The sequence below is a fragment of the Antechinus flavipes genome, chromosome 4 (assembly GCF_016432865.1).
Source record: "Antechinus flavipes isolate AdamAnt ecotype Samford, QLD, Australia chromosome 4, AdamAnt_v2, whole genome shotgun sequence".
NCBI lineage: Eukaryota > Metazoa > Chordata > Mammalia > Dasyuromorphia > Dasyuridae > Antechinus > Antechinus flavipes.
This window is the reverse complement of record NC_067401.1, coordinates 160,725,718-160,753,279: the sequence shown is the minus strand read 5'-3', so window position 1 is coordinate 160,753,279 and position 27,562 is coordinate 160,725,718. Positions and strand designations below refer to the sequence as shown.

Genomic DNA, 27,562 nt, shown 5'->3' with positions numbered 1-27,562 from the left:
CATCTTAATTTAATGTAATCAAAGTTATCCATTTTGCATTTTGTAATGTTCTCTACTTCTTTGGCCAACAATCCTTTCCTTCTCCGCAGAGATGTAGGGTGTTTATATCATTCATTTTTTGATCCCTTCAAATGATAGCACTTCCCTACCAAAAAAACCGACAAACATTTATTTTGTATTTATTTAGATGTAATCATACCATCTCTCCAGAGAGACTATGATTTTTCTGAAAATGGGAACTGTTTCTTTTTTGTCTTTATATTTTTAATGTCTAGTAAAATGCCCAATACATCCTATGTGCTAAATAAATGCGTTTTGATTGATCGAATTGTGTCTATATATTTCAGGCAATCATGTGATCATAAAATTATGATCTGTTAAGACAGAATTTAATTTGTGACTATTTTCTACAATGAAGAAAGGCAAGCTATTAACAACTATCTGACAATTCTTAAATTTTTTTTGGTAGAGATAGAAAAGAAGGCTTTATGGATCAGTGGTTATCAATATTCTCTTAATTCCTTTTATTCAGTGATCTCCTTTTCTAGTCATTCAGTGTCTTCCCTTTTTTTGAAATCTTGAGAACCAATCCATATACTTTGATTTTTGTAGCCTTAAGGATGGACCTTCTTTGTGTTTACTTGATATGAACCATATGCTGTTCTTTCATTTGTTTTTGTTTTGCTATTTCTTCTTCCTCATGTGGTATATCTATTGTTATAAAAATAATGACATTTTCCAATTTGACATCAGTTCATCTTTTCAGTTTCCTCTTTAAATGTCCTTGTTGGAATGTTGCTTCAATGGATTTCACAAGAAATTATTTTAAAATTTATTTTTTTCCTCTAGAATTTTATTATTTTGTTAGTTGATGTTGCTGTAATCTTTGCTTCTCTCTTCTGCAAGGATTTGCAAATGAAATGATAGTCTATGTATGTTGCTGTTGGGTGCTTTATTGTTCTCGAGTAGATCAAATGTTTGCTTGCTGAGACGATTTCTTGGTTTTTCTGGCTTTATAAAAACACACATATCACCTTGATATTTATTCAGTTCATTTCTCTATCTGTCTCTTGAATCAACATTAACATCTTGCTTAAATAGATCATTTTGAAATTATAGTGAAATTTGTGAGAGGGGCAGCTTTGGAGGGAGGGATAAGATAATGAATTCTGTTTTGGATATATTTAGTTTAAAGTATTTGGGGGACATTCAGTTAGAAATGACTTTCAGACTGGTTGGCAGCATGGTATAATAGAAGGAGCAATGAATTTTGGTAAATTACTTCACTTTATGGTCATTAGACTAAGTGACTTCTAAAATCCCTTCCAGATTTAAATCTATCATCTTATGATGCAGGCCTGATTTTGAGGAGAGAGATTCAGACTGGCTCTATAGATTTGGGACTCATATGCACGAGAGGTGATCATTGAATCCGTAGGCATTATAAGATAGGGATTCTTTACCTTTTTTGTGTCATGTTTTCTTTTTGATGATCTGGTGAAGCCTCTGGAAACCTTCTGAGAATAAAGTTTTTTAACAGTCTAAAATGTTTAGGCTTACAAAAGAAAGCAGTTACATTGACATGTAGTTGTCAAAATATTTTAAAATATAAGTTTAGAACCTTAGGTTTAGAACCCTGACCTAGAGAGAAGACAGTCCAAGACAATCCTGTGGCTGAAAGGGATTAAACTTACAGAAATTCAAAAAGAATAGTCAAATTAATAGTAGGAAACAGCACAGAGCTGTGTCACCAAAGTGTAGGGAAGAGAGAATATATAAGAGGAAACATTATCATAAATGTCAAAAACTCTTGAAAAATTCAGAAGGATCAGGACTGAGAAAAATCTATTGGTTTTAGCAATTAAGAGGTCATTAGCAAACAACTGAATTTAATAACATAGGGTTTAATAAATAGAAGAGCATGTAGGAAAAGACTCCTTATTTCACAAAAATGGCTGGGAAAACTGGAAAGCTGTTTGGCATAAATTAGCTTTTATCCTATTTCAGCATAAACTCAAAATGGATACACAACCTGAATATAAAATGAAACATGATAAAAATTAGAAGACAATCAGATTATGTACCTTTAATAATCATGACTGAGGTGGGGGGGGGAATTTTTAACAAGGACTAGAGTTCATCAACAAAAGATTTCAGTTACATGAAATTAAAAAGATTTGGTATGAAAAACAACCAATATATCTGTCATTTGAGAAAAAAATCTTTTCATCAAATGTCTGATAAAGAAATTCATCTGTATGTATATTTTAAAGAGTAAAAACTTTTCTAGTATGGAAAATGGTCAAAGGATAAAAGCAAACAATTCTAAAAAGGTTTCTAAATTGTTAAACTTAAAGGGAGAATATCTCCAAATCATTAATATTAAGGAATTTGTAAATCAAATCAACCCTGAAATTTTAATTCATACCCCCAAAATTGTTGAAGTCAGTTTTGGGGAGCACATTAATATGGTATTGATAATTAAAATTCTGGAGAATAATTTGGAATTATGCTAAGAAAACAATTAAAATTTTCATACCCTTTAGTTCACAATTTCCAGTGAGGAAGTCAAAGAAGGAAAGAAAGATTCTCTATAATTCAAAATGTTTAAAACAATACTTTTTGTGATTTTCTGTGAGAACAGATACTCACTAATAGGGATATTTTCTATTATAAATATATTACATTTATATTATAACATGTTATATTCCTATTATGACATATTGTAAACATAAGTATATTTTCTATTAGAAACAAATAGTGGCACACAAATGTAAAAGAATACTATGCTGTAGTATATAAGAAATCTGAAAAATTCAGAGAAGACTGGAAAACTTAATGAACTAATATAAAGTCAGCAGAACTAGGAAAAGAATATAATTACTGTCTATATAACTATAAATGAAAAGAATGACATATAATTATAATGACTACATTTAGCCCTGGTGAAGATTAAGAAAATGTATTTCCCTCCCTTTATTGGAAAGGAAAACTATTGTTGTGGAATACAGACAGTCAATGAATTAAGTTGTTTTTGTTGAATTGCTTGTTTTTTCTTTTTTATTATTTGTTACAAGGGATGTATCATTAGAAAGTCTTTTGGGGTGAATGAGGGGAAGTTAGAAAAAGGAGGTGGCAACTGATGTAAAAAAATAAGAAAAAGTGAAATAATAACTTAAAGCATAGTAGCTTTGTAGAGAGCGATATTGTGGTTTGGATTTAGTTCTTTCCGGACTCAAAGATATTGTTCCATGATTTGGTAGTGGAAGACTGAACAAATGCAGTGCCTTGACAGCAGAAAAAAAGGAGTGTCTTACTCCTTCCTATTGTCTGCATAATTTAAGGAACAAGGAAAAGCAGTAACTGGCCAGTAGTGGCCCAGTTTTCAGATAGCACATATAGGTGGCTTCAGATATATAATTGTAAGAAAACTCCTTGCATTAGTTTTTGGATTGGATTAGATTTTTGTCAGTGTAATCAACGTCCTTAGGTAAGGGTCTCTAAGCAACAAGTAGAGATTGTCTAACCTACCAGCCATGCAGCATTTTAGATTCAAACATTATAATAAAATTTTCTCATACTTCCTATGATTGGTTAAATTTTTCTTAAAATTGGTTAAAAATTGACTAAAATTGGATTAGATACATAATTGAATAGAAGGGGAATGAACTAGCTTTAGAACTGAGTCACATGATGGTCCATTCAATTCCTATAATTCCTACATAGCATAAATGATTACTGTCACTGATATTTGAAAGATGATAAAAATAGGAGAGTTACTATACGATTGAAAAAGATTAAATGTGCCCTTTTTCAAAAAAGAGAATCAAATACAGGTCAGCAAATCTGATTTAAATTCCTGGGAAAATTCTGGCCTTCCATAATTATACAGAAAGGAAAACATTGAAAAAAATAATTATATAGAAAATGGAGAAATTTGCATTAGAGAGTAATACAATCAGATTTAGAACTGCTTGGATGGCCAGTTCATGATTTATTATCAGTATAAGCAAGTGATCTCCAGTGGAGTACCTTAGGGAATCTGCTGTTTAAGTTTTTTTTTTTTTTTTAAATCAAACATGAGTCAGCAATGTAATGTGGTAACCAAAAAAACCCATTTTTTTCTTAGGCTGCATTAACCACTTGTGGTCAAATTCAGACCTCATCTGAAATCTTTTGTTCAGTTCTGGAGAAATGAATGGAAGCTGTACTAGCTAATTTAGGCTTGTTATCAGGGGAAAACTTTTCTTATAATGAAAACTATCTTAAAGTGAGAGTTATTAGGTTTTCCCTCTGTCAAGGTCTTTAAATAGTGTCTGAGTAATGATTTGTCAGTTATATCAAAAGTGTGTTATATTCTCTGAAATGGTTTCGTTATACAAATTCCACATTAATAGAAATATGCAAAGAAAATTACTATAATATGAAAACTTCATGAAATTCATTATTCTCATTAATGAGGGCCTAGGTATAGTGAGAATTCCTTTCCTGTTTGGGTTGGATTTTATGACTTTTGAGGTCCTGTCCCATTCTTATATTCTGTGATTTTATGGACCTTTGAGTGATCTTCATCTTCAGGTCGTCAGACAGTCTACATAGTTCCCCAATTCAAGGTTACACAATAGTGGTAGAATATATTTTAAAATAGGCTTTTGGTTCATTATTCCCATAAACAGTTCTAATTATTGTCACCACTTTGAATCATTACTAGATTTGTTCTCTTATACCTTCTTTTCTGATATATTTTTTTCTCTTACCTTTTCCTGATCCTTTTTCTGTTTGAGATTTTTTTTTTTTAAACTGAGCAACTTGGTTTTTGTAGGCTTTGATAGACAAAAGGCACATCTTTTCTTTTGTTATTAAAACAGATCAGTTATAGCACATCAGATGTCTTTGTCTCTTCATGTTTTTATCGTTGGTTATTGCTGCTCAGGGATTTGCATCTTTGTTGCTAGAGATATTTTTTTTCCTTTAACAACTTTTGAGTTCAGCTCTACTCAAGATACTTCAGATTTTTGAAAGTTTGATTTTTGCACAATTGAAACATTATGACATTGATGTTTTGGCTAAATGTTAATTGTGTTTTTTTCTTGGATCTTTGAGCCACTATGAATGAATAGCATATTAAAGGATAAATATTAGACATATATGATTCCTCCTTAATTTTTGTTGTTGGTTTTTATCATTTGCCTATTTTTTTTCATATATGAAGTTATGCAAAACAATTCCACATTAGCTATGTTGCAAAAAATAAATAATGAAAGTGATTTAGTCTATACTCAGAATTTTCTCTCCCTGAAGATGAACAGCATTTTTTTCATTATGAGTCCTTTGGAAAAGTTAAGTCATTATATTGATTAGAGTAGCTAAATCTTCTTAAAAATTTAATTTAATTTTTTTCCTTTTAAAAACTTAAGCCTTAAATACAAAAATAGGAAAAAGTACACAAAATAAAACAAAACCAACATTTTCATGTGTATAGTAGACATAAGAAAGGATTCAGAATATGTAGCAATACATTTTCATTTTAAGAAAGAACATATAGTAATAGAATATATTGTATTCAAAACTGCCCATCTTTTCTTTGTTTCCTTGGAGGTTTTCTTTTATTCTCTGTTGTATACTTTTATACTTTATCCTTTTTTCCCCTTTCTTCTCTTCTTTGTCCTGCATGAACAGTTATACATACATACATACATACACACACATAATATAGATAGATAGATAGATAGATACTTATAATCATCCATATATAGACATATACATTCACATATATCAATGTAAGGTTGTCCTGCACTTGTTGGTTTTCTATTTCTTTGAAGGCATCCTTTTTAGATTCAAGTCTTTCCATATTTTTCTGTCATTCCCGTGCCTCAGCAGTATACCAACCTTATATTATCTAGTTGTTTTAAAATGTTAAACCAATATTAATATGGCTGAAATGTAATATAATTTCTTTATTTTTTCTCCTTTGATTGAATTTATTTTAACTTTCTCTGAGATCAATGATTACTACCCTTTTTTTTTTTTTCCTAATAAATTCAACTCCTGATCATTGTTACTGTATTTACTGGTATTTCTTGTTTCCTATCTCTGCTGACTCTTCTACTTTACTTCTACCAATTAGCTTCCTTGCTGTTATTTGACCTTCTTCCACCATGGGTCCTTTCCTTATCTTCTCTCCTACTCCATCTCCCCACCCCTTTATCTCATTCTCATTAATCTATATACTTTATCTTATTCCTGTTAATCTGCTCATTCTTCTATATCTCCCCTTATCTTGTTTCCCCTTATAAATTCTGAAGAATTTTATACACCCTCTAGATACATATATGTATTGTTTCATTTTTAAACCATTCCAGATGTGAGTAGGGCCAGAACTACCAACCCATCTTTCCAGTCTATGTTCTATGTTAATTCTTGCTTTTGCACCTCATTTGTATAACATAATTACTGTTTTACCTTTTTCTACACAATTTTGCCTTTTAGAATCATATAAGCTCTGCCCCAATCTTTATTTTGAACTACTTGATTAGTAATGACAGCTTAGAAATATGGTTTGCATTTCCATGTATAAAGCAAATAGTTTGTTCTTATTGAGTCCCTGGAAAATAATCTTTGATGCTCATTTTGTATTTCTCTTGACTCTTATAAGTCAGATTTTCTATTAAGTTCAGATATTTTTGCAATAAAATCCTGAAAGTTCATTGAATATCTTTTTTGGGGAGTGGGGGGAGTGTGGTTCAGGATTATGGCTAATTTTGCTGATTTCTGCCATAACTTTAGTTTTTTTTTGATCTTCAGAATATAGTGTTCCAAGAGCTGTGGTCCTTTATTATAGTCACTGATAGAAATGTGGATCCAGCATATTTGAATTCATTTTTTTGTTGCTGCTTATAAGACTTTCTCTTTGCATCAATTGGAGAATGGCTGGGTAAATTGTGGTATATGAATGTTATGAAATATTATTGTTCTGTAAGAAATGACCAGCAGGATGAATACAGAGAGGCTTGAAGAGACTTACATGAACTGATGCTAAGTAAAATGAGCAGAACCAGGAGATCATAATACACTTCGACAACGATATTGTATGAGGATGTATTCTGATGAAAGTGGATTGCTTTGACAAAGAGACCCAACTGAGTTTCAATTGATAAATGATGGCCAGAAGCAGCTACACCCAAAGAAAGAACACTGGGAAACGAATGTGAACTATTTGCATTTTTGTTTTTCTTCCCGGGTTATTTTTCTCTTCTAAATCCAATTCTCCCTGTGCAACAAGAGAACTGTTCGGTTCTACAAACATATATTGTATCTAGGATATACTGCAACATATCTAACATATATAGGACTGCTTGCCATCTAGGGGAGGGGGTGGAGGGAGGGGAAAAATCAGAACAGAAGTGAGTGCAAGGGATAATGTTGTAAAAAAAATTACCCTGGCATGGATTCTGTCAATATAAAATTATTACTTTAAAAAAAAAAAAAAGACTTTCTCTTTGATTTTGGGGTTTCAAAATTTAGCAATGATGGTTTTGTAGATTTTTTCTTATAGGATCTTTCAGGTGGTAATTGGTGGATTTTTTTTTTTTCCTATTTCTACTTTCCCCTCTTATTTAAACTTCAGGACAATTTTATTTATTTTTTTAGTGTAGTATCAAAATACTTTTTTTGGTCATAGTCTTTGGATAATCCAATTATTTTTGTTTTCTCTTCATGATCTATTCTCCAATTTATCATTTTTCTTATATGATATCTCAAAATCTCTTCTATTTTTTCCTTCTTTCTATTTTGTTTTATTATTTCATGGTCTCAGCCATTCCTGCCCCACTATTCTTACCCAGAGCAGTGTCTCAACTTTATCAACCTATCAGCCAGATTCTCCATGCTGTCTGGGAAATGAAAGTTTCTTTGGCTGGAGTAGAGGCTATCTTCCTAGGCAGCTAACCTCAGGACTTCCTGTTTGTTGTTTCAACAGAGCTAATCTAAGGTGTTAATACTTCTTTATACACAAGAGCCAAACCTCTTTTCTATTTATTTTATTCAGATTTTCTCTTATGGTCCAGGAAGGAGCACTGTTCTGCCCCCAACACCTGTTTGTTTTTAAACCTTTCCCCCCAAAAATGTTTACCAGGGGTGCAAGTTTTGTCTTGTTTATGGGAGGAATATGGAAAGCTTGGAATTTTCTGATCTTCTCTGCCATTTCCCCAGAATCCTCTCTATATTTGCTAAATTTTTCACAGTTGATTATCTTTGCAATATGTCTGTTACTGTGTAGTTTGTTCACTTTGCATCAATTTATATAAGTTCCCAATTCCTTAATGTGTAGCGTATATGAATTTTGAAGCTATGAGGAAAAATTTTTTTGGGGGGAGAGCTAGAGATTATAAAAATAACATTTTAAAGAAAATGATTGTTTTAAGTGATTATTTTTAGTATTCTTTTCAAATCTCTCTGTAGACACTTGGTTCACTTAGGCACATATTAATAACAGAAATTGCTCTCTTCAAAATTTAGCAATGATTTATTGACTATCATGTCTAAGACTCTATTTTAGGCATACTACTTGACTTCTCTCTTGCATTTGACACTGTTAACCACCTTTTCTTCATGCATATCTTCTTCTTTTTAGGTTTTTTTGGACATCTTAATTTTTCTGCTTTCTGGTTAGTCTTATCCAATCTCCTTTTCTTCATCTTCATTCATGTTGTTCCTGCTAACTGGATATTTCCTTAAGGTTCTGTCCTATTTTCCTTCTTCTGTTTTCACTTTTTTATTTGGTGCTCTCATCAGTTCCTCTTAATTCAGTTATCCTCTCCATATAAATGACTCCCAGTTCTGTATATCTAATTTTCTTTTGAATTCCAATCTGAATCACCAAATTTTTAACTGATTGTCCCATGGCTATTCAAACTCAACACTTTGAAAACAGAACTCAACTCTCTTTCTCCCAAAACCCATCCCTCTTCAAACTTTTTTATATCTTTCAAGAGCACAACCTGATTTGAATTATTATCTCTTCATTTGATAAATTGTCATTTTGGTCTTTACAGTATCTCTTGGCAACAATTCTCTTTTTCTTTACTCACACAATCATTATGCTAAATTCCAGTCCTTATTCCATTACTTTTGTAACCTGCCTCAAGTTTCTTCCCTATGTAATCCACCTCTACACTAATTTGCCAGTGATCTTCCTAAACACAGGTCTGATCATGTAGTTCATTTGTTCAGTAAATTTCTGATGTTTCTCAGTTGCTTCTGAGGTCAAATTCAAATCCTTCCTTTTGATATTTAAAGCCCTAAACAATCTAATTTTGACTTAACTTAATGTACAGCAGTGGTTTATCATGCTTTACTTTCTCTTTATCTACTGAGCTGTCAAGCAGTCCTTTCTCTTGTTCCATTTCTGAGCTTTTGCCATCCTCACCTATATCTTTTAAGAGTCCGTTAGCTTTTGTCAAAATTCTGGTCAAACACTACCTTCTGCATGAGGATTTTCCTTATCCCTCCAGTTGCTTGTACCTCTCCGTTAAAATGACTACATATTTCCATATTTTGTATGTTCTTATGTGTTATTTCTTCAATTAATATTAAGTTTCTTGAGGGTAACATTTATATCTTTAAATCTCTAGCAAGTAGTGGTCAGACCATAAAATGTTTAATAAATGCTTGTTTTAATTATATATAGCTTGTTCACTTACAAAATTATCATCTTTGGTTTTTTTTTTTTAAGAAACTTGAAAGGTCAGAAAAGTTGAATAAAATAGTTTCCCAGTCTATTATTATCCTTTCCCTCTATCCCTTCCCTCATCAAAGTTTAAAAGTTTTTCTAAACAGATTTTTGTATGTTTAGAAACTAATAAGACCAGAAAAGAAAAAAAAAAAAAAAGCAAAAGATTGAAAGTATAATACCTTAAAGTATTGTTGTATTGTTTTTTTTATTTTCAAAATACATATTTTTATTTAAATTTTAAATTTCCCTGATTATATGTAAAGATAACAACTTCTAAAAGTTCCAAATTCTTTCTCTTCTGCCTTCTCTATGTTTTCTTTCCTTTTTTTTTTTAATAACTTTTTATTGATAGAACCTATGCCAGGGTAATTTTTTACAGCATTATCCCTTGCATTCACTTCTGTTCCGATTTTTCCCCTCCCTCCCTCCACCCCTTCCCCCAGATGGCAAGCAGTCCTTTACATGTTGAATGGGTTACAGTATATCCTAGATACAATATATGTGTGCAGAACCGAACAGTTTTCTTGTTGCACAGGGAGAATTGAATTCAGAAGGTATAAATAACCCGGGAAGAAAAACAAAAATGCAAGCAGTTTATATTCATTTCCCAGTGTTCTTTCTCTGGGTGTAGCTGCTTCTGTCCATCTTTGATCAATTAAAGCTCTCTTTATCGAAGAGATCCACTTCCATCAGAATACGTCCTCAAACAGTATCGTTATTGAGGTATATAATGATCTCCTAGTTCTGCTCATTTCTGTTGTATTGTTTTTGAGATAACCTGAAAATGTCACCCAAGTAAGCAATTTTCTCCCTTCTTTCTAGCATTATCTGGCTTAATAATTACAATGTTCTGTATTAATTAGGCATATGTATATTTGCTTACAAGATAAATTGTCACTATTTAAAGCTCTTTTCCCCCTACCTCCTGGTTTTTTCAGGTTGCATCGCCATATATTTTGAAATAGGAGATTATAATGAAGTTTATTTCTTTTGTGGTTTAATTTTTTTCCATTATGAGTGGTTACTAGATTTGTTTTCTCTCAGTTCATTTTATAATTGATTTGAAAACACTAATTATAAATCAGATAAACAGATGTGGACATTTAGGTAGTACAATGGATTGAGCATTGGGCTTAGAACTCAGGAAGACTATTTTCATAAGTTCAGATGTGGCTTCAGACATTTACTGTGTGATTCTAGGCAAATGACTTCAGTCTGTTTGCCTCATTTCATCATCTGTAAAAATGAGCTGGATAAGGAAATGGCAAACAACTCCAGCATCTTTGCCAAGAAAACTCCAAAGTGGTGTCACAAAGAGTTGGACAAAACTAAAATTATTGAACAACAATAACAACAAAAAACAGATGTGGTCCTTAACCTTGGCCAGTTTATACTTTAAAAAACTATGAACTACTACTGTCAGAAGATGGTAAAAATAAACTTCTTTATATTATTTTTGAGGTTCAAGATTCTCATCATGAAATGTTAGAGGCTGACATTTTACAGCCAAAGAATATTTTTATGTACCATCTTCTCTGCTTGCAGTACTTGTTGTAAAAGAAGTTTTAAGGAAAATAAATATTTTTTCATACCTCTAAGTTAGTTAATCTCTGCTTTTATAGGCACACCTATATAATACATGTAATATAGTATAGCTAGAAGGCATCTTAGAAGTCCAACCCCTTCATTTCACAAATAAGCAAACTGAGGCTCCAAAGAAGTGACTTTTACTAGGCTTAATGTTTAGAATAGAAAAAAATGCTAGCTTAAAGAAAATCTCTTAATTATTCTAATGTACTTTCATTTTTTCTGTTCTTTAAAGATCACTACATATTTTCAGTTTATACATGATTAAGGAAGTACATTTTTGCCAAAATTAAATTTAATTAAGGCATAATTTTTTTTTAAAGGGAAAAGTCCATCATCATAACCAAAATGAACACTTCCAGAATGAAGGAATTGGTGAGTGACTGTTGTGATATCTTAAAAAATTATATTTTTATATGAGTATCTGTGCTTTGGATTTCAGGGTATTTAAAATAGACCTTAGGAATAGACTTATTAGTTGATTTGAGCAGCAAGCTTGATCTTTTGGGCACTTGTATTTTTCATTATTTTGAAAAAAAAAAAGAGGAAGTTTAAAAAAAAGTTTTAAAAAAGAAGACTTACCATGAGTTTTGTTAGAAACCACTAATGAAGTATCAGGGCTTGGAAAGATGAGTGTTTTGAAAAATTAGAAATCAGTTCATTCAAATTTTTTTCTCTTTAAAGACTTGAAAAGTTTTTTTGTTTATTTCTGAAGTATTTCATGTTTTCCATGTTTCATCAGTTTCAGAATATACTTAAGTAAAATTATAACAAAGCATATTGGGGGTGAGATAATGAATCTTGAAATTCTATTTTCTCTATGGATTTATTTTTATAAATTAAAGTTTGCTTAGAAAAGTTTTTTAACTTGTTTGAAGAAAAACGTTTTCCTTAATAGCTATTTCTCTCAAAAAAAAAAATCCTTCTCTCTAAATAGGAATGGTAATATTGATATGGTTGTCTTGTTTAAAGATGGTTACAGTGAACTTTATAATGTATGTAGAACTTTGTAGTAGCAAGCTGACAAATCATAGATGTAATATGCAGTGTCTAAAATGTATTATTTCTCAGTAGTTTTTTTTTAGATGATTTTTTATTCATAATTTTTTTAAACCAATATTCGTTTTCTCATCTCTTTATTTTTAGTTCAACCCAATCCTTCAGTACTCATTGGCAATCCTATTAGAGCATATACACCTCCTTCCCCTCTTGGACCTCACCCAAATATGGGAAAATCTCCTAGTCCTGTTCAAAGGATAGATCCTCACACTGGGACTAGTATTCTTTATGTACCAGCTGTCTATGGAGGAAATGTGGTTATGTCCGTGCCTTTACCTGTAAGTACAGATTTTAGATATTTGCTATTTATTGAAGTAAATACTAATTCACTTCAAAATAGAAACAGTCCTCATGCTCAATCAGGCTCACGCTCTCATTATATTGCTATTTTAATACTACATAAAAGCCATGATTTCATCCATATGGGTATTCACTTTGTCATACAAAATACAATCCTTAATTGCCTTAGTTATAAATTGTTGGGGCCAAAACAATTCAGTGTCTCATAGACAATATTCTGGTCCAACTTCTTTGAAGTTAGCTTGATTAGTTATTTGATTAATAGGCTCCCCACCTGATACCCCCAAGTTTTCTATCTTTATAGAAAGTGCCAATTCTTACTTTCCTGGATTGTCTTTGGAGGATCCAGTGTTGTCTTCTCACTAAGATGAGGTTGTTTGGATGAAATTTTGAGCTTTTAGTCATTTAACATGGCATAAAAGAAATTGTTTTTTGTTTATAATTTGTTATCAACATATTTAGAGGAATGAGGGAAGTGAGTCATTTTTGAAGAAGAGGTCCTGGTAAAACAATTTTTTACCATATTTGATTTGGCTAGAGGCTAGTGAAACTTGTTATTTGGTCTCCTGTTTTAGAAAGTAATGTTTTTGTTTGCTTCAATAGAAGCATAAGAATAATAAGAAAAAGAATCATAGGTGGAGATTTATATTTTTTGATATAATAAAAACTCCTAAGGAATAAAGATCATTTGAGAAAGCATTATTTTCTGAAGAGACTTCAGATTCTACCTTATTTAAATTTATTTCAGTAATATCACAATTATGTCTTATAGCTACTTGAAAGCATAACTCTACTCTTTGTATGGAACCTTATGCTGTATCTGAAGGATACTCTTAATAGATTTAGTAGAATAGCAAGTCTTTCCTGATACATTTTTTTTAAATTTCACTTTCTTTTGAAATTTAGTATATTTTAATAATTTTAGTTGATTTACTATTCCAACTGCCATATGGCCAGATCTAGAGATTTAGCCAAAAGAATATATTTTCTTTCATTTATAGCAAGTACCTTTAAGTTCAAGTAGATTCTGTGATTTATCATGAGAAAGTATTGCTGAATTATTCTCCTGTTGTTCTCCATTCCTGTTCTATACTCCTTCCCTGAAAAAAATAAAGCCACTCAGACACAAACATTTTTGTCAAGTTGGCCAGATGTCATACTTTAGGATCTAATGAGAATAACTGTCATCATGTAATACACAGTTCATACACGGTAACTACAAACTTTAGAATTCAATTGAGTTTTTTCTTATCAGACAGTTTGGCAATAGTAAACATCATTGTGTTAAATAATAAGTCTTAGGACTAGGATTCTTTTTACTAAGTCAGAAAAGCTTTTGTTATACAAAATTTACAGTTAGGTTTTAATAAAATGAGCACTTGTTGCTTAGATTTCTCTTTATTCATTTTGTATTAATATACAGGGACATGTCAAAATCTTTTAAAATAAGTTTTCAGATTTTGTAACCTAACATGTATCATGGTTGGCGACACTGCTAATACCTGTAGAAGGAATAATGGATTTGAATTTTACATACTAGAAGTGAGTTTTAAATTTTATTTACATATACATTCATGTGTAGATTAGATTATTGCTTTGGAGATGAAATTTTTTTTCCTCATAAATGATACACAACCTAATAATGAGCATCTTCAATTAGGAGATAACATTTTTTCATGGTTATTTTTGCATATATTCTGATGAGAAGTTATTCCAAAATATAGAATGATAATAAAGATAAAACTTAAACACCTCAGTTCCTCTCTAAGCTTATAGATTTCCAGTTTTCATCTATATATGAATGGTATATGGGCCATATAATTTCTTGGCTAATAAATATATTATGCTGTTCTTTATGATGACATGTACACTGGCCATTCAGTAAATTTTGACTGAGAACTTTGTAGTTATCTTCATTACTAGAATTGACATTCACCCCAATATTTCTTATCCTTACCAATACCCCTGCAATAGTTTGTCTTCTGCAATCTTTTAAAATAGATTTAATAATTTTAATTCTTCTAATTACATAGGTACCATGGACAGGGTACCAGGGTAGGTTTGCAGTTGACCCTCGAATCATTACACATCAGGCAGCGATGGCATATAATATGAACCTGTTGCAGACACATGGACGGGGGTCTCCTATACCATATGGCCTTGGACATCATTCACCAGTTAGTATAGGGCAACAGCAAATTCAGCATCAGGAAAAGGATCAACATGAACAAAATCGAAATGGTGAGTTGTTTTTGCCATACTCAAATCATAAGTAGAATATGGGCTGAGCATGTCAATAACTACCAACTAGAAAATTCTTTTAAAGAATCCCATTAAATATGCTAGGTAGAAACTATTCTCTGATTGAATATTTAATGTTTACATTTTAAATGCTTTCAATATTCAGCATTTAAAATTTGAGGCAGAAAAACCAAATTCTTCTTTTAGATAATTCTTAGAGTTATATGACAATAATTGATTTAAGATAGTTATTTTAATCCGGGCATGGTCATTTCGGAAAAGGAAGAAGAAAACATCCATTTTATTGTTTACCCTGATTTTTGAAATTACCATAAAACCCCATTATAAAATGCCTTCCTCTACACAAAGTCCATTATTTTGTGGCCTTGTCCATGTGCCCAGTTTTTATAGTGATATCTAGAACAGTTCTTGAAATAAAAAATGAAAGTTCCTTGTTCTTTTAAAAGTTAGGAACTCTGCATTGCTTTATTATAGTTGCTATTAAATTTCATACACACACACACATACATAATACATATATATATATATAATTTACATTTATATATGTAATCTCCTATATAACAGTAATTTAAGAATATATCTGTACTATTAGGGTATCTAAAGTGGACTCAAAAGAAATCCCCACACCTTTCAAAAAAGTTAGCTATTAGCTATGCATTGATTCTATTATGTAGTTGTTTTCCTAAGGTAATTGGTTTTAATTAAAATTGAGTTATGAGGAAATACATTTAAGACAAAGTTCAAGGCCAACTTTACATGAAATTATATTTCCTTTAAGGGGTTTCTTAATTTAAAAAAAATTGTAGTAATTGATTTGCTATTATTTTATTTAAATGATATGTTATCTTAGGATCATCTTTTTGTTGCTTGCTCCTTGTAAAATTATGAAATTGAGTTGGGAAGATAGAAAGGAACTTTTCATCATATAAGTTATTCTGAGATGTAATGATGAGAGGAATTTTAGTTTACCAGAGACCATGCCAAAATTCCCCTAAATCTGAAGTGATAAAGCATAATAAACCAGTGTAAGTTTGACTTATTGACAACTTGACAGGAAGTTTTTGTTTAGAAGATTTCTTCTGAGTAAGAAACAAAGCTGGAACAAAAGGTGACAAAAGTATAAAGGTTGTCCATCTCCCTCATGATATTTTTTCCTTGAATTGAAAGAGACCTCGCTTCTAGTTGCTTAAGTTTTTTGTGCCTCAGTTTCCTATGTGTAAAACAAGGGAATTTGATTAAATGATATTTCAAATATTTTGTAGTTCTAAAATTTTATAATTTTGTGCTTGTCTGTAAGTATCCAAATATATACAAATTTGATTCTCTTTAAGTCATTGTTTAAAGTTTCAAAAAGAAAACATGACTAAACACTTTGAATTAATAAAAAATTGAACAGTAAAACCTTTCATTATTATAGGATTCTTTAATATAAAATTTTCAAATAATCTAGTCATAAGAAATATAACTCCATTGTGTAATTTCTGTATAAAGTAATTTCTCCTACAGAATTTTGGGATATTGATGGAGGGGAAAATTCATATTTAAACTCGTAGATTCCCCCCTACTTTCAAATCTCAGGTTTTCATAACTCATTCACTTATTGACAGTGACTTTTTGCAAGGCTCTAAATCTCTCAATGCCTTGCTTTTGTCTGTTAAATACTTAGCTCCCAAAGTTGTTGTGAAACAAGTACCTTATAATTTAGAAAGTTTACTAGTTAAACTAATAAAATCACAGGATCAAGAAATTCAAGATTTTTTAATGACATAAAACGACCATCAGGTAAGACTCACATTTTAAAAAACTTGTGTTAGGGATACTTATGAAATTTGGGCTTTTTGAGGTTTGTAATTTAAATGAGCATATTCATTTCATTTATTGGTATCCATTTATTTTTAAATTTATAATTATTATTGCTTAATATAATCTGTATTGACTTTAAGATATATAATAAATATTTTGTTGTCAGGTGTTGGAATTATTGAAATATACATTTACAAAGGAGCTAAAATTCTGTTTGGATGGAATCAAAGTAATGACTGCGCTGTAGGTTTGGGGAAATTATTGTTATTTTGCCTGGTGCAGCTTTATATTTAAATATTACACTTCTTGATGATTCAGAGTTTGATAATGAGATTTGCTTTAATTAAAATTTTACTTTCTCTTGTAATTCAGCAAAGAAAGTACAACTTTTTAAAAAATGAAGAGAACCAAATTGAAGTGGGAATATGACACTGATCTTGAAACTTATGGGTAATCAGAAGTAATTTCATTTCACATGTAAATGAAAAAATTGGTTTCAATGCTTTTTTTTTTTTTTTTAAGGTAAAAGTGATAATAATCCTGGACCTGAAATAAATAAAATTCGTACTCCAGAGAAAAAGCCTCTAGAATCAAAACAGGTATGCGGTTTATATTTAATAAATGGATTTTGCTTTTAGCTATCATAATATCTTGTGTGAGCATTCATTTACCCTTTTTATTGTTCTTTAGCATGTTCAAATCATTATTACATTAGAATTTAATAGACTCTTTTCTAGAGGGTGTCATCTTTCACCTTTTTTTTTTTTTTTTTTTTTTTATTGTTTTTGGTTGGCTTTGTAATCTTTCTGTCTTTTATCCTTTAGGGTTACACTTGTAAATATCAGAATTTTCCATGACAACATAGAGCATGAGGGTATAGTATTCTTAGTATAAAAATTAAATCTAATTACATATGTTAATTTCTCACCTCTTTTATAGCCATATGTGATCAGATATATTGTTAAGCATCACTTTGGGAAATGGAGGACGATTCTAATGGAGAGAGTGGAAAAATAATCCTTTGAAGGGAATATATTTTAGTCAATCAAAAAGCATTAAGTGCTTACTATGTGACAAGTGAAGGATGAAGATAGGCAAAAATAATCCCTGTCCTCAACAGAAGTCACATTCTATTACATGTACGCTTACATTCTGCATCTTATAAGTAAGTACAGTGGTAATCCCAGAAAGAAAGGAACTAACAGCTAGCTGAGGAAGACCTCCTGTAGAAGGAAAGATTGGAGCTGAGTTTTACAGATGCTAGAGGAAAAAAAAACAAACTGAGATTAGAAGGTAGAGAAATCTGGGGATGGAAAATGAACAATGCAAAGACATGGGTAAAGTAGATATTCTTTGGTGTATAACGAATAAAAATTAGGTCAGTGTATCTGGATCATAGAGTATGTAGGAGGAAGTGAAATGTTAAGAAGATTGAAAATAAAGGAAGGGGTCATGTTATAAAGAGTTTTCAATGCCAAACAGAGGATACTGGAATTTATTTTTAATGACAGGGGGAAGTGGATACAGCCAAACCTACACTTGAGGAAAATAACTTGGGCAGCCAAGTGGATGGTTGGAGTACAGTGGGGAGAAATTTGAAATTGGGAAGTCAACCAGTAGGCTAATTGCTTATGTGAGAGGTGATATGCTTTGCAAATGGTACAAATGGACTTTGTACCAGTTGTGGCAGTGTCAAAAGAGAGAAATATATGGTAGATATCATAAAGGTAGAAATGACAAGATTTGTCCAGAGATTGGTTAAATATGACGAGGGAGAATGACAAGTAAAATATGATGCTTAAATCTGGCTGGATCAGTGGAATACGGTAGTACTCTCCACAGTAATAGAGAAGTCAGGAAGGATGTATGGAGCAGAATTTTAAGCTAAGATAATGATTTAAATTTTGAACATGTTGAATTTCAGTTCACAAGACAGTCACTTTGATGTGTCTTACTAGATTAGGCAGTTGATGGGAGATCAGTAAAAAGGTTAAATTTCGGTAATTAGATTTGAGATCCATCTGCATAAAGGGGAGGATTGAATCTATTGAAGGGGATGCAATCATTAATCAAAATAGAAAGAGAAGAGAAGAATGCCCAGGACAGATATCTTTTTAAAATAGTATTTTATTTTTCCAATTACTTGTAAAGGTAGTTTTCAACATTTATTTGTCTTAAGATTTTGAATTCCAATTTTTTTCTCCCTTCTCTTCCTTACTGTAACCAAGATTCCCTTCTCCAAGAGAGCAAGCAATATAATATAAGTTTACCTGTCTAATTATTTTTAGCATATTTCTACATGAGTCATATTGGGAAAGAAAATTTGGGAGAAAAAAAAGGGAAAACCATGAGAAAGAAAAAACAAAACAAAATTAAGGTGAAAATAGTATGCTCTGATCCAAATTCATTCTCCATAGTTCTTTCTCTGGATGCAGATGACATTTTACATTCCAAGTTTTTTGGAATTGTCTTGGATCACTGTATTGCTAAGAAGAATTAAATCTGTCATAGTTGATCATCCCTCAATTTTGCTTTTACTGTTTACAATGTTCTCCTGATTATGCTTACTTCACTCAGCATCAATTCATGAGAGTCTTTCCAGGCTTTTCTGAAATTAGCCTATTCATCATTTCTTATAATATTGCATTTCATTCATATACCATAACTTATTCAGCCATTCCCCAATTGAAGGGCATCCACTAAATTTCTTATTCCTTGCCACCACAAAAAACTGCTACAAACATTTTTGTGTGTGGGTTCTTTCCCCTCTCTTTTATGATCTCTTGGCACTGCTGGATCAAAGGGTATGCACAGTTTAATGGCCCTTTGGACATAATTCCAGAATACTCTGCAGAATTGCTGGATCAGTTCCCAACTTAACCAACAATGCATTAGCATTTTAGTTTTTCCATATCCCTTCCAATATTTATCATTATCTTTTCCTGCCATGTTAGCTAATCTGAAAGGTGTGAGGTGGTATCTCAGAGATGTTCTAATTTGCATTTCTCTAATCCAATAGTGATTTAGAACATTTTTAACATGTCTATAGAGGGCTTTAGTGTCTTTATTTGAAAATTATCTGTTCACGTCTTTTGACCAAAGTTGAGAGGTGAAGGGAATATTAGGCATGGCAGGTAAACGAAAGGAGTCCAAAATGAGTATGTCTGGATGAGAAATGAGGAGATATAAATTTCAGGATACCACCAGTACTGAGCATTTCTCTGGTTCTGCTTTGTTTTCATGCCCCTTTCCAAAGTATATGCTGTGTTTTATAGAACCTATCTTCTCATTTTCAATTTTAATATCTTATTTTTAGATTACCATTTCTTAATTTCATTACTCCCTGGAGAACTATCCTTTCTGGCAGTAATTTTTAAAAAAAGAAAAAATAATAAGCAACATTAATCAAATAAGGACCTAGTTTGACTATATATATATATATATATATATATGTATGTATATGTATATGTATATGTATATGTATGTATGTATAAAATATTTAACACCAGTAATCTCCCACCTCTCATAAAAAAGGAAGGAATAAAATCTTTTTCCTTCTTTGTGGATAAGCTTGATCATTTTAATCATAATATTTAAATTTGGGTATTTTGTTGTTTTTCTATTGAAATTGTTATAGCTGTTTTTGTTTTCTTCCACTTTTCATCACTTCCTGTGTCCTCTTGTGCTTTTCTGTATTCTTCATGTTTGTAGCAATACTATTAATAATATTCCATTACATTAATGTATCATGACTTCTTTAGTTATTCCTGAGTCAGTGGGGAAATCTAATTTTTTCCCCATTTTTTTTTTTTTTTGCTACTACAAAAAATGCTGCTATAAATATTTTGATATATTATGTGGGATTTTTCCTTCTGGCTTTTCCCTTCTTTGCTACATAGTAGGCACTTTAAGTATTTGTTGGTTGTTTTTCTACAGCTCATATCAATCATTCTCATCTTTTGTTATATTTACCAATTTTCTGGGTATAAGTAAATCCTCAGTTTTGTTTTACTTTTAATTTTTCCTATAAGTGATATTGAGCAATCTTTCATTTATGATTATCAATAGTTTGCAGTTCTTTAGAAAAACGATGATTGGGGAATGTTGATTGGTGTTTCTCTCTCCTTCACCCTCTCTGTCTGTGTCTGTCTCTCCCTCTGTCTTTTCCTTCCTTTCTCCCTCACTTCCTTTCTTGTGTGTGCATGTGTGTGTATCTGTAAATGTATAAAATTTTAGGAAGCAGAATTTTATCTGAGATAATAGATGCAAATGTATTTTTTCCTAATTGCTTTTCTTCTTAGTTATATTGATTTGTTTATGTAATAGAATTAACCTATTTTATCTTTCTCTTCTATGTCTTGTTTGATTATGGAATTCATGTTTTTAAGACTTTGAGACCTACAAAGTAGTCTATCAAATTTTTTCAGTGTGTAAATTTTTTTTATAGTGAGTTATATTGTGAATTAAAAGTGAAAATAAAAACATCATAATATAATATATTGCTGGCAAGAAATTCTCTTTATCTAAGATATTTTTAATGCAGTTTCTGTAATTGATAAATTAAACCAGTAAAGAAATACATACTTTCTTGAATTCCATTAAAAGTATTTGGCCAATCCTAACAAGTACTATTTTATATAATGGTAATGTTTTAATTTAATTCCTCTCTGCTTTTCATTAGTAGGCTTAATTTTTTAAGTGAATATATACAAATTATCCTATTGGACTAAGAGTACCAGAATGAATTATTCTAATATGTAATATTAGACATTGGCAACAAAAACACATTTTTGGTAAATGAGAGGATTTAAATTTTGAATGTTAAAATAATTGAATGTTCTGATAAGCCATTTATGTGGTATATGAGAGAAGAACAAGATCAACCTATTTATTTTGCATTGGAGCTCAACTTGCCATTTTTTTTTTCTCTACAATGGTACTCTAATTTCTTCTGAAAGATATCTAATTGTCTTAAAGTGAAGTTTCACTTTAAGACCTTAAAGTATTGTTACTTCTATAATTAAGACATTTCTTTTTATTCTTTTTAGAATGATTTAGATTCAAATCCACAAAACCGAAGTCCAGAAGCTCGCCCTGGTGTTGCTTATCCCAATCCCAAATTTCATCGCAAAGATAATCTCAACCCAAGACACCTAAATCTTCATCTTACAACTCCTCACACACAATATGCAGTCCCTCATCGCCATTATCAGCACTTATCCCAGCTACCAAGACAACCATTTCCAGTTCAACAGCCCTCAAGTTTAAATCAGCAGCAAAATCATTTCCCTGAACAACTGACTCAAATAACACCTCAACCAAACCAAGCAATACAGCAGCATAACCACTTGAATCAACAAACTCAACAGCAATCCTCTCAACTTTCTCCTACATATCAAGTAGGTCCCAGTCATTCCTTCTTCAATAATGCAGTCTCTCATCGACCACATTCTCCTGCTGTAGATGCAGTAGTATCTGAACAGCACCCCCCTTCAATGCTGCAAGAAGCTCACTCTCTGAGATCCATTGCACAACACAACACGATGATACCCCCTACTCACTTGAATAATTTTATTGAAGAAAGTCCTCCAGGATTACCATTAGGAGAAGCTTTAGGTAAGTTTTATTTTTATTTTCCTCTCTATCTCTTAAGTTTCACTACTGAAAGTGAAAAGATAAATAATCTAAAGGTACTTCATATAATATACATATTCTGCACATTACTTTAAGGAGAGGTTTTTTTTGTTAGTTTGATTTTTTTTTTTCAATTTAGAATAGATTGCTTACCCAAATAATCGAGATTGTGTTAATTATTAGCTTTACATAATCTGGAACATTAGTGTATATATAGTTTGTGCCAAATGAAAATTTTAGATGAGTGATTTCATTCACTAAAATACTCTTACACATTGTCAAGTCTAGGGATCTCTTGTATTCTTCCCAGAATTAATGATAGCTTTTACTGGATCTTTGTGGGGAAATCCTGATAATTAGCACCAAAACTTAAAAAACAAAACAAAAACAAAAACTCTCCAATCAACTATAGTCTAGGGTTTACACATTTTACTTTTTTTTTTTTTTTTTTTTTTTACCAGAACGTATGCATGGGAATGTGGCCTTAGAAACATTAAGGCAACAACAAGCAAGAATACAACAGTGGAGTGAGCATAATGCCTATCTCAGTCAAAGCAGTCTTCCATATCCACACTATCACCATCCTCACTTGCAGCATCTTCCCCAGCAACCTGCAGGATTACATCAACAGCCAGTTAGAGCAAACTGGAAACTTGCCAATAATGCAGAAGATGAAGCAGAAGCAACACATTCGAGGTATTTGAACATTCTTTAAAGTAGCTTCTGAAACAAAAATTCTACCCAGATTTCCTTGATCCCTGAAAATCTAATCCTTTTATTTTGAGTGGAAATATTCTTGTGGAGATGGTGGTGGTGTGGTTGATAGATCTCTTGAATCAGGAGGATTCATCTTCCTGATTTTAGATCCAGCCTCACACATTTACTATATAACCCTGTGTGCCCCAGTTTCTTCTATAAAATGAGCTGGAGAAGGAAATGACAAACCATTTCAGCATCTTTGCCAAAAGGATCCCAAATAGGGTCATGTAGAGTTAGACAGAACTGAAAAATGACTGAAAAATATTTTTGTGACGAAATTTGTATTAAGATTACATAAATGTGGGGCAGCTTAGGTGGCGCAGTGGGTACAGCACCAGCCTTGAGTCAGGATGATCTGAGTTCAAATTCAGCCTCAGACATTTACTTAGATACTCGTAAGCTTGGGTAAGTCACATAACTCCAATTATCTCTCCCCACTCCCCCTCCAAAAAAAAAAGGAAAAGATTTCACTAATATTAAGGTTTCCAATGAGGATTTAGAATCCAGCTCCTTTGTTTCCAGAGCTAGGCTGTTTCTTCTGTACCTGATTAGATCCAAAGAGTTTTTAAATCTTTTTTTTTTTTTTTCTTTTAGTTGAGGCAATTGGGGTTAAATGACTTCAGGGTCATACAGCTAGAGAGTTTTCAAATCTTGATATACCTCCACAATATCTCTTTCATCTCTTCCCTTCTTTCCACTTAAACGGCTCTCATTTCTATAACAACTTTGTAATTAGACTCCCAGCTCTCATTCCTTTTCCTATTAACCCTTCTCCACACTTTTGCAAAGAGCAGAAAACTTAACATGTCATTCCTCTGCTTAAAATCTCCAGTATTATTGCCTGTGGGATAAAATAAAAACTATTCAGCTTATCATTTAAAGCCTTTTAAATACCTGATTCTATCCTATCTTTCTAGGTTTGTTTCACAATACTCCCCTTTTTGGGCTTCCAAATGAAACTACTTATTGTTATTTTTCTCCTTGACCTGATAGTTTTGGATTTTTGGCTGTTTTATTCTTTTGAATTCTCATTTTGGAGTTTCTTTTGAGGGTTAATGGTGAAATTTTTTTGCAGTCTCTAACTTGATCTTTTATATTCTAATATTAGAAATGGTCAGTTTTATTTTATAATTTCTTAAAATATGATATACAGGATTTTTTTGTTTGCTCATGGATCTTCAGAGCATTCCAATGATTCTTGAATTACTTCTCCTCAGCTTATTTTCCAGATCAGTTGTTTTTCATAAGAGGCATTTCACTTTTTTTTCCCCTCAGTCTTTTGACTTTATTTTTGTCATTTTTTGATGTCTCATTGAGTCAATTCTAATTTTCATTGAATTATTATTTTCAGCAAGGTTTCACATCTCTTTTATCAAACCATTAATTCTCATTAATTGATGATTTTCATTTGACTTTAAAAATCATTTCAACTCTTTCTTTAATTCATCTATGAGTTTTTGTTAGGCTTGTATCAAATCTTCTTTTTTTTTGAGGTTTTGCTTATAAGATGTTTTCAAGTTGTTGTCTTTTATGTTTGAATCTTGAGCTTCTCTATTACCATAGTAGGGTTTTTTTTTTTTTTTAATCAAGTTCTTTTTTTGCTTGCTCATTTTTCCAGCCTCTTCTTGATTTTGGACTTTATGTTATTTTTAAACTCTCTTTAGTTCTAGGGAAATGGGGAATGATGTCAAACCTCAGATTCTATTATCACATTACTAGTAAGTATCTGAGATAAGATTGGAACTCAAGAAGATTAGTTTTTCTGACTCTAAACCTACTATACTATCCAATATACCCCCTTTTAAAGATAGTAGGAGTTTAAAAAATACTTTTTGAATTGGATGGCTTTATGGTTTTATTCATATGAATGATAGGCAGTTTTTCTTCCTTTCCCTTGGGTCTGATCTACCATCTGTTTTCTTCAGAGAAGAAAGGATCTTATATGAAACTCAGTCCAATAACTTAGTGATTTAGTTTATTAAGGAGCTAACCTGTGACATTAAGATAAGTAACTTGCCTAGGATCCTATTACTAGTAGTATCAGAGACAGGATTTGAATGTGTGTCTTCCTGACTATTGAGCCCAGTATTTAGTTTTTTGCACAATATTGTCTCTATCTACTGTAGTAATGACTCAAAAAAATGATTAAGAAAAATATTAAGGATGAAGAGCCTGTCCTTCAAATTTGGAATCACTTTTAATGTATTTTATCCAAAACTTTTATCCAAAGTACAATTAATTTTTCCAATTAGTGCATTGTTTTTTGAATAGATTTAAATCTAAATCCACTACTATGATTTGATTTGTATTATTATGCTTGTGAGACCATATTTATACTGTTAAATGCTTGAAATATTTAATGTGCAAAAGAGTTTTTATTTCTTCCTTGGTATAATTTATCCTTTTTCATCAGGTTTCAAGACTTACTCAGAGAGCTGGCTCATCATGATCAAAGTGAAACACGGGAGTTAACTGAAATGCCACCACCTCAATCAAGACTTTTGCAATATAGACAAGTTCAAACTAGAAGCCCACCAGCAAACCCTTCTTCATCTAATTCAAATCATAGTGGTCAATTTTCTAACTTCAACGACAACATTAGAGACATTGAAATGGCCAGCAATCCAGCATTTCAGCAACATCTGCCACCCCAGATATATAATCCCTCATTTTCAATACCATCTGAAAACCTTACATCTCCTCCTTTGAAATACCTGCCACCAGATGGATCCTGGACCTTTGCTAATTTACATCAGAATCACTTAATGGGACAGGGCTTTCACTATGGCCTACCGCCATTACCCCACAGACCACAACAGAACTCTTTTATACAAATTCAGAATCAACATGTGGTTGGTCAGGAGCCATTTCACCCACTGTCATCTCGTGTGGTATCTGCTTCTTCGCTCCACAGCTTAGAAGAGGTATAGTTATATTCTATCCCCTCTTCCATTCTTCATTGTTCACTAGTTTATGTGATTTTGGAAGGATAATTATTCATGAGTGTGATGGTAGAAAATCACTATTGGATTTAAAACAAGTTCACAGACATATATATATATATATTTTTGTAGAAGATGTTGAGTAACTTTTGCTAGCTATTAAACTTCTCTAATTTTCTGTCCTCTTTTCTTAGGATCCTTCAAAATTGTGTTGTGATTATAATATTTGAACTATAAAGCCTCCTAAAACCTTTGATTGCTATATTCTGGAACTATACATTAGATGCTGTGTAGTTGCTACTCCTTTAGTGCTCTTTCCTTTTCTAATGTGGAAAAACATTTTTTACTGTTTGCTTTTTTTTTTCCATTTCATATCATAACTCTTAAATCTAAAAAAATTGAGCTTTCTAAAACTTGAAATTTCTTTATAGTAGTTGATTTGTAGTATTCTGTTTATTTTGTTAACCATTTCTTTACTTAGGACTCATCTATTCTTACTTTTATTAATGGTTTATGGATTCTGGTGATTCTGTGTTCAACTTTTTCAGGTGGTTAATGATAAGTTAAATGAAAATGCTTGTGGTAAATTGAATTTCTGTCTTGAGATATTTATGCTGTTCAGTATAAAATATGTATGCACATACATATATGTGCTAGTTTCCAGTTTTATAGTGATAATTTTAATATTTTTATAGCTATTTAAATATAAAGTATTTTATACATTTTTAATACAACCTGTCCTCAACTTGTCTTTCCAGCTTCATTGGGTATTACTCCCCCTTACTGTATTCTGCAGTTCAGCTAAACTGGAATTCTCTTTCTTCCTCACACATGACACTTTTATCTTCTTTCCTATACCCCATAGTGAGGGTCTCTTATACTCAAAATGTATTTTTCTTTTTCTGTGCTTTATAAAGTCTTTTTCTTCCTTTAAGAAGTTGCTCATCTTCTTCTTAAGAAGTACCATGTTCTTTGTGAAGTCTTTCCTAATCCTCCATGGTTTATAATTACTTCTTTACAGAACTACTTTATATTGAACATTTTCTACATAAAGACAATTCTTGCTTTACATAACTTTGCATTATACAAATCTGACTTCCCATTCCAAAAACATGTCTATGTTAACTTTAACTGTATAGTACTATTTTCGATCCCTCTGTCCCTTTGTCTTTGTGTTTCTGTATATCTTTGTGTGTGTCTCTCTCTCCACTCCTGCCCTCTCCACTCCAAGCTGCCTTTAGCTTGGTGCTCTGGGGCCTCCTACTCCCTCCCTTGTCACTAAGCCCCTCCCCCCAAACCCCAAAACTCTTCCATGTGAAAACAGAAGAATGGATATACACAGAGACTGCCACCACTGCCAAATAGATTGGTAGCTTGGTTTAAGACCTTTGGTGCTAAGAAAGAATACCTTTGCTCCTCAATTTTGATAGCTATGGGGAGTATGAACTAAAGTACAGAGAGACATGAGACAGGAGAATAACTA

At 31.7% G+C, this 27,562-nt stretch overlaps 1 protein-coding gene across 1 annotated transcript in view; it reads left to right on the top strand.

Annotated features, from left to right (window-relative positions):
- HELZ (helicase with zinc finger) overlaps window positions 1-27,562 on the top strand; it is a 284,703-nt gene that overhangs the window by 209,928 nt on the left and 47,213 nt on the right. Inside the window, exons 26-32 of the mRNA XM_051995260.1 lie at window positions 11,644-11,695; window positions 12,467-12,657; window positions 14,713-14,920; window positions 17,267-17,343; window positions 21,793-22,360; window positions 22,840-23,074; window positions 25,551-26,061. Coding sequence (XP_051851220.1) covers window positions 11,644-11,695; window positions 12,467-12,657; window positions 14,713-14,920; window positions 17,267-17,343; window positions 21,793-22,360; window positions 22,840-23,074; window positions 25,551-26,061 — 1,842 coding nt within the window. The remainder of the gene's footprint in view (window positions 1-11,643; window positions 11,696-12,466; window positions 12,658-14,712; window positions 14,921-17,266; window positions 17,344-21,792; window positions 22,361-22,839; window positions 23,075-25,550; window positions 26,062-27,562) is intronic.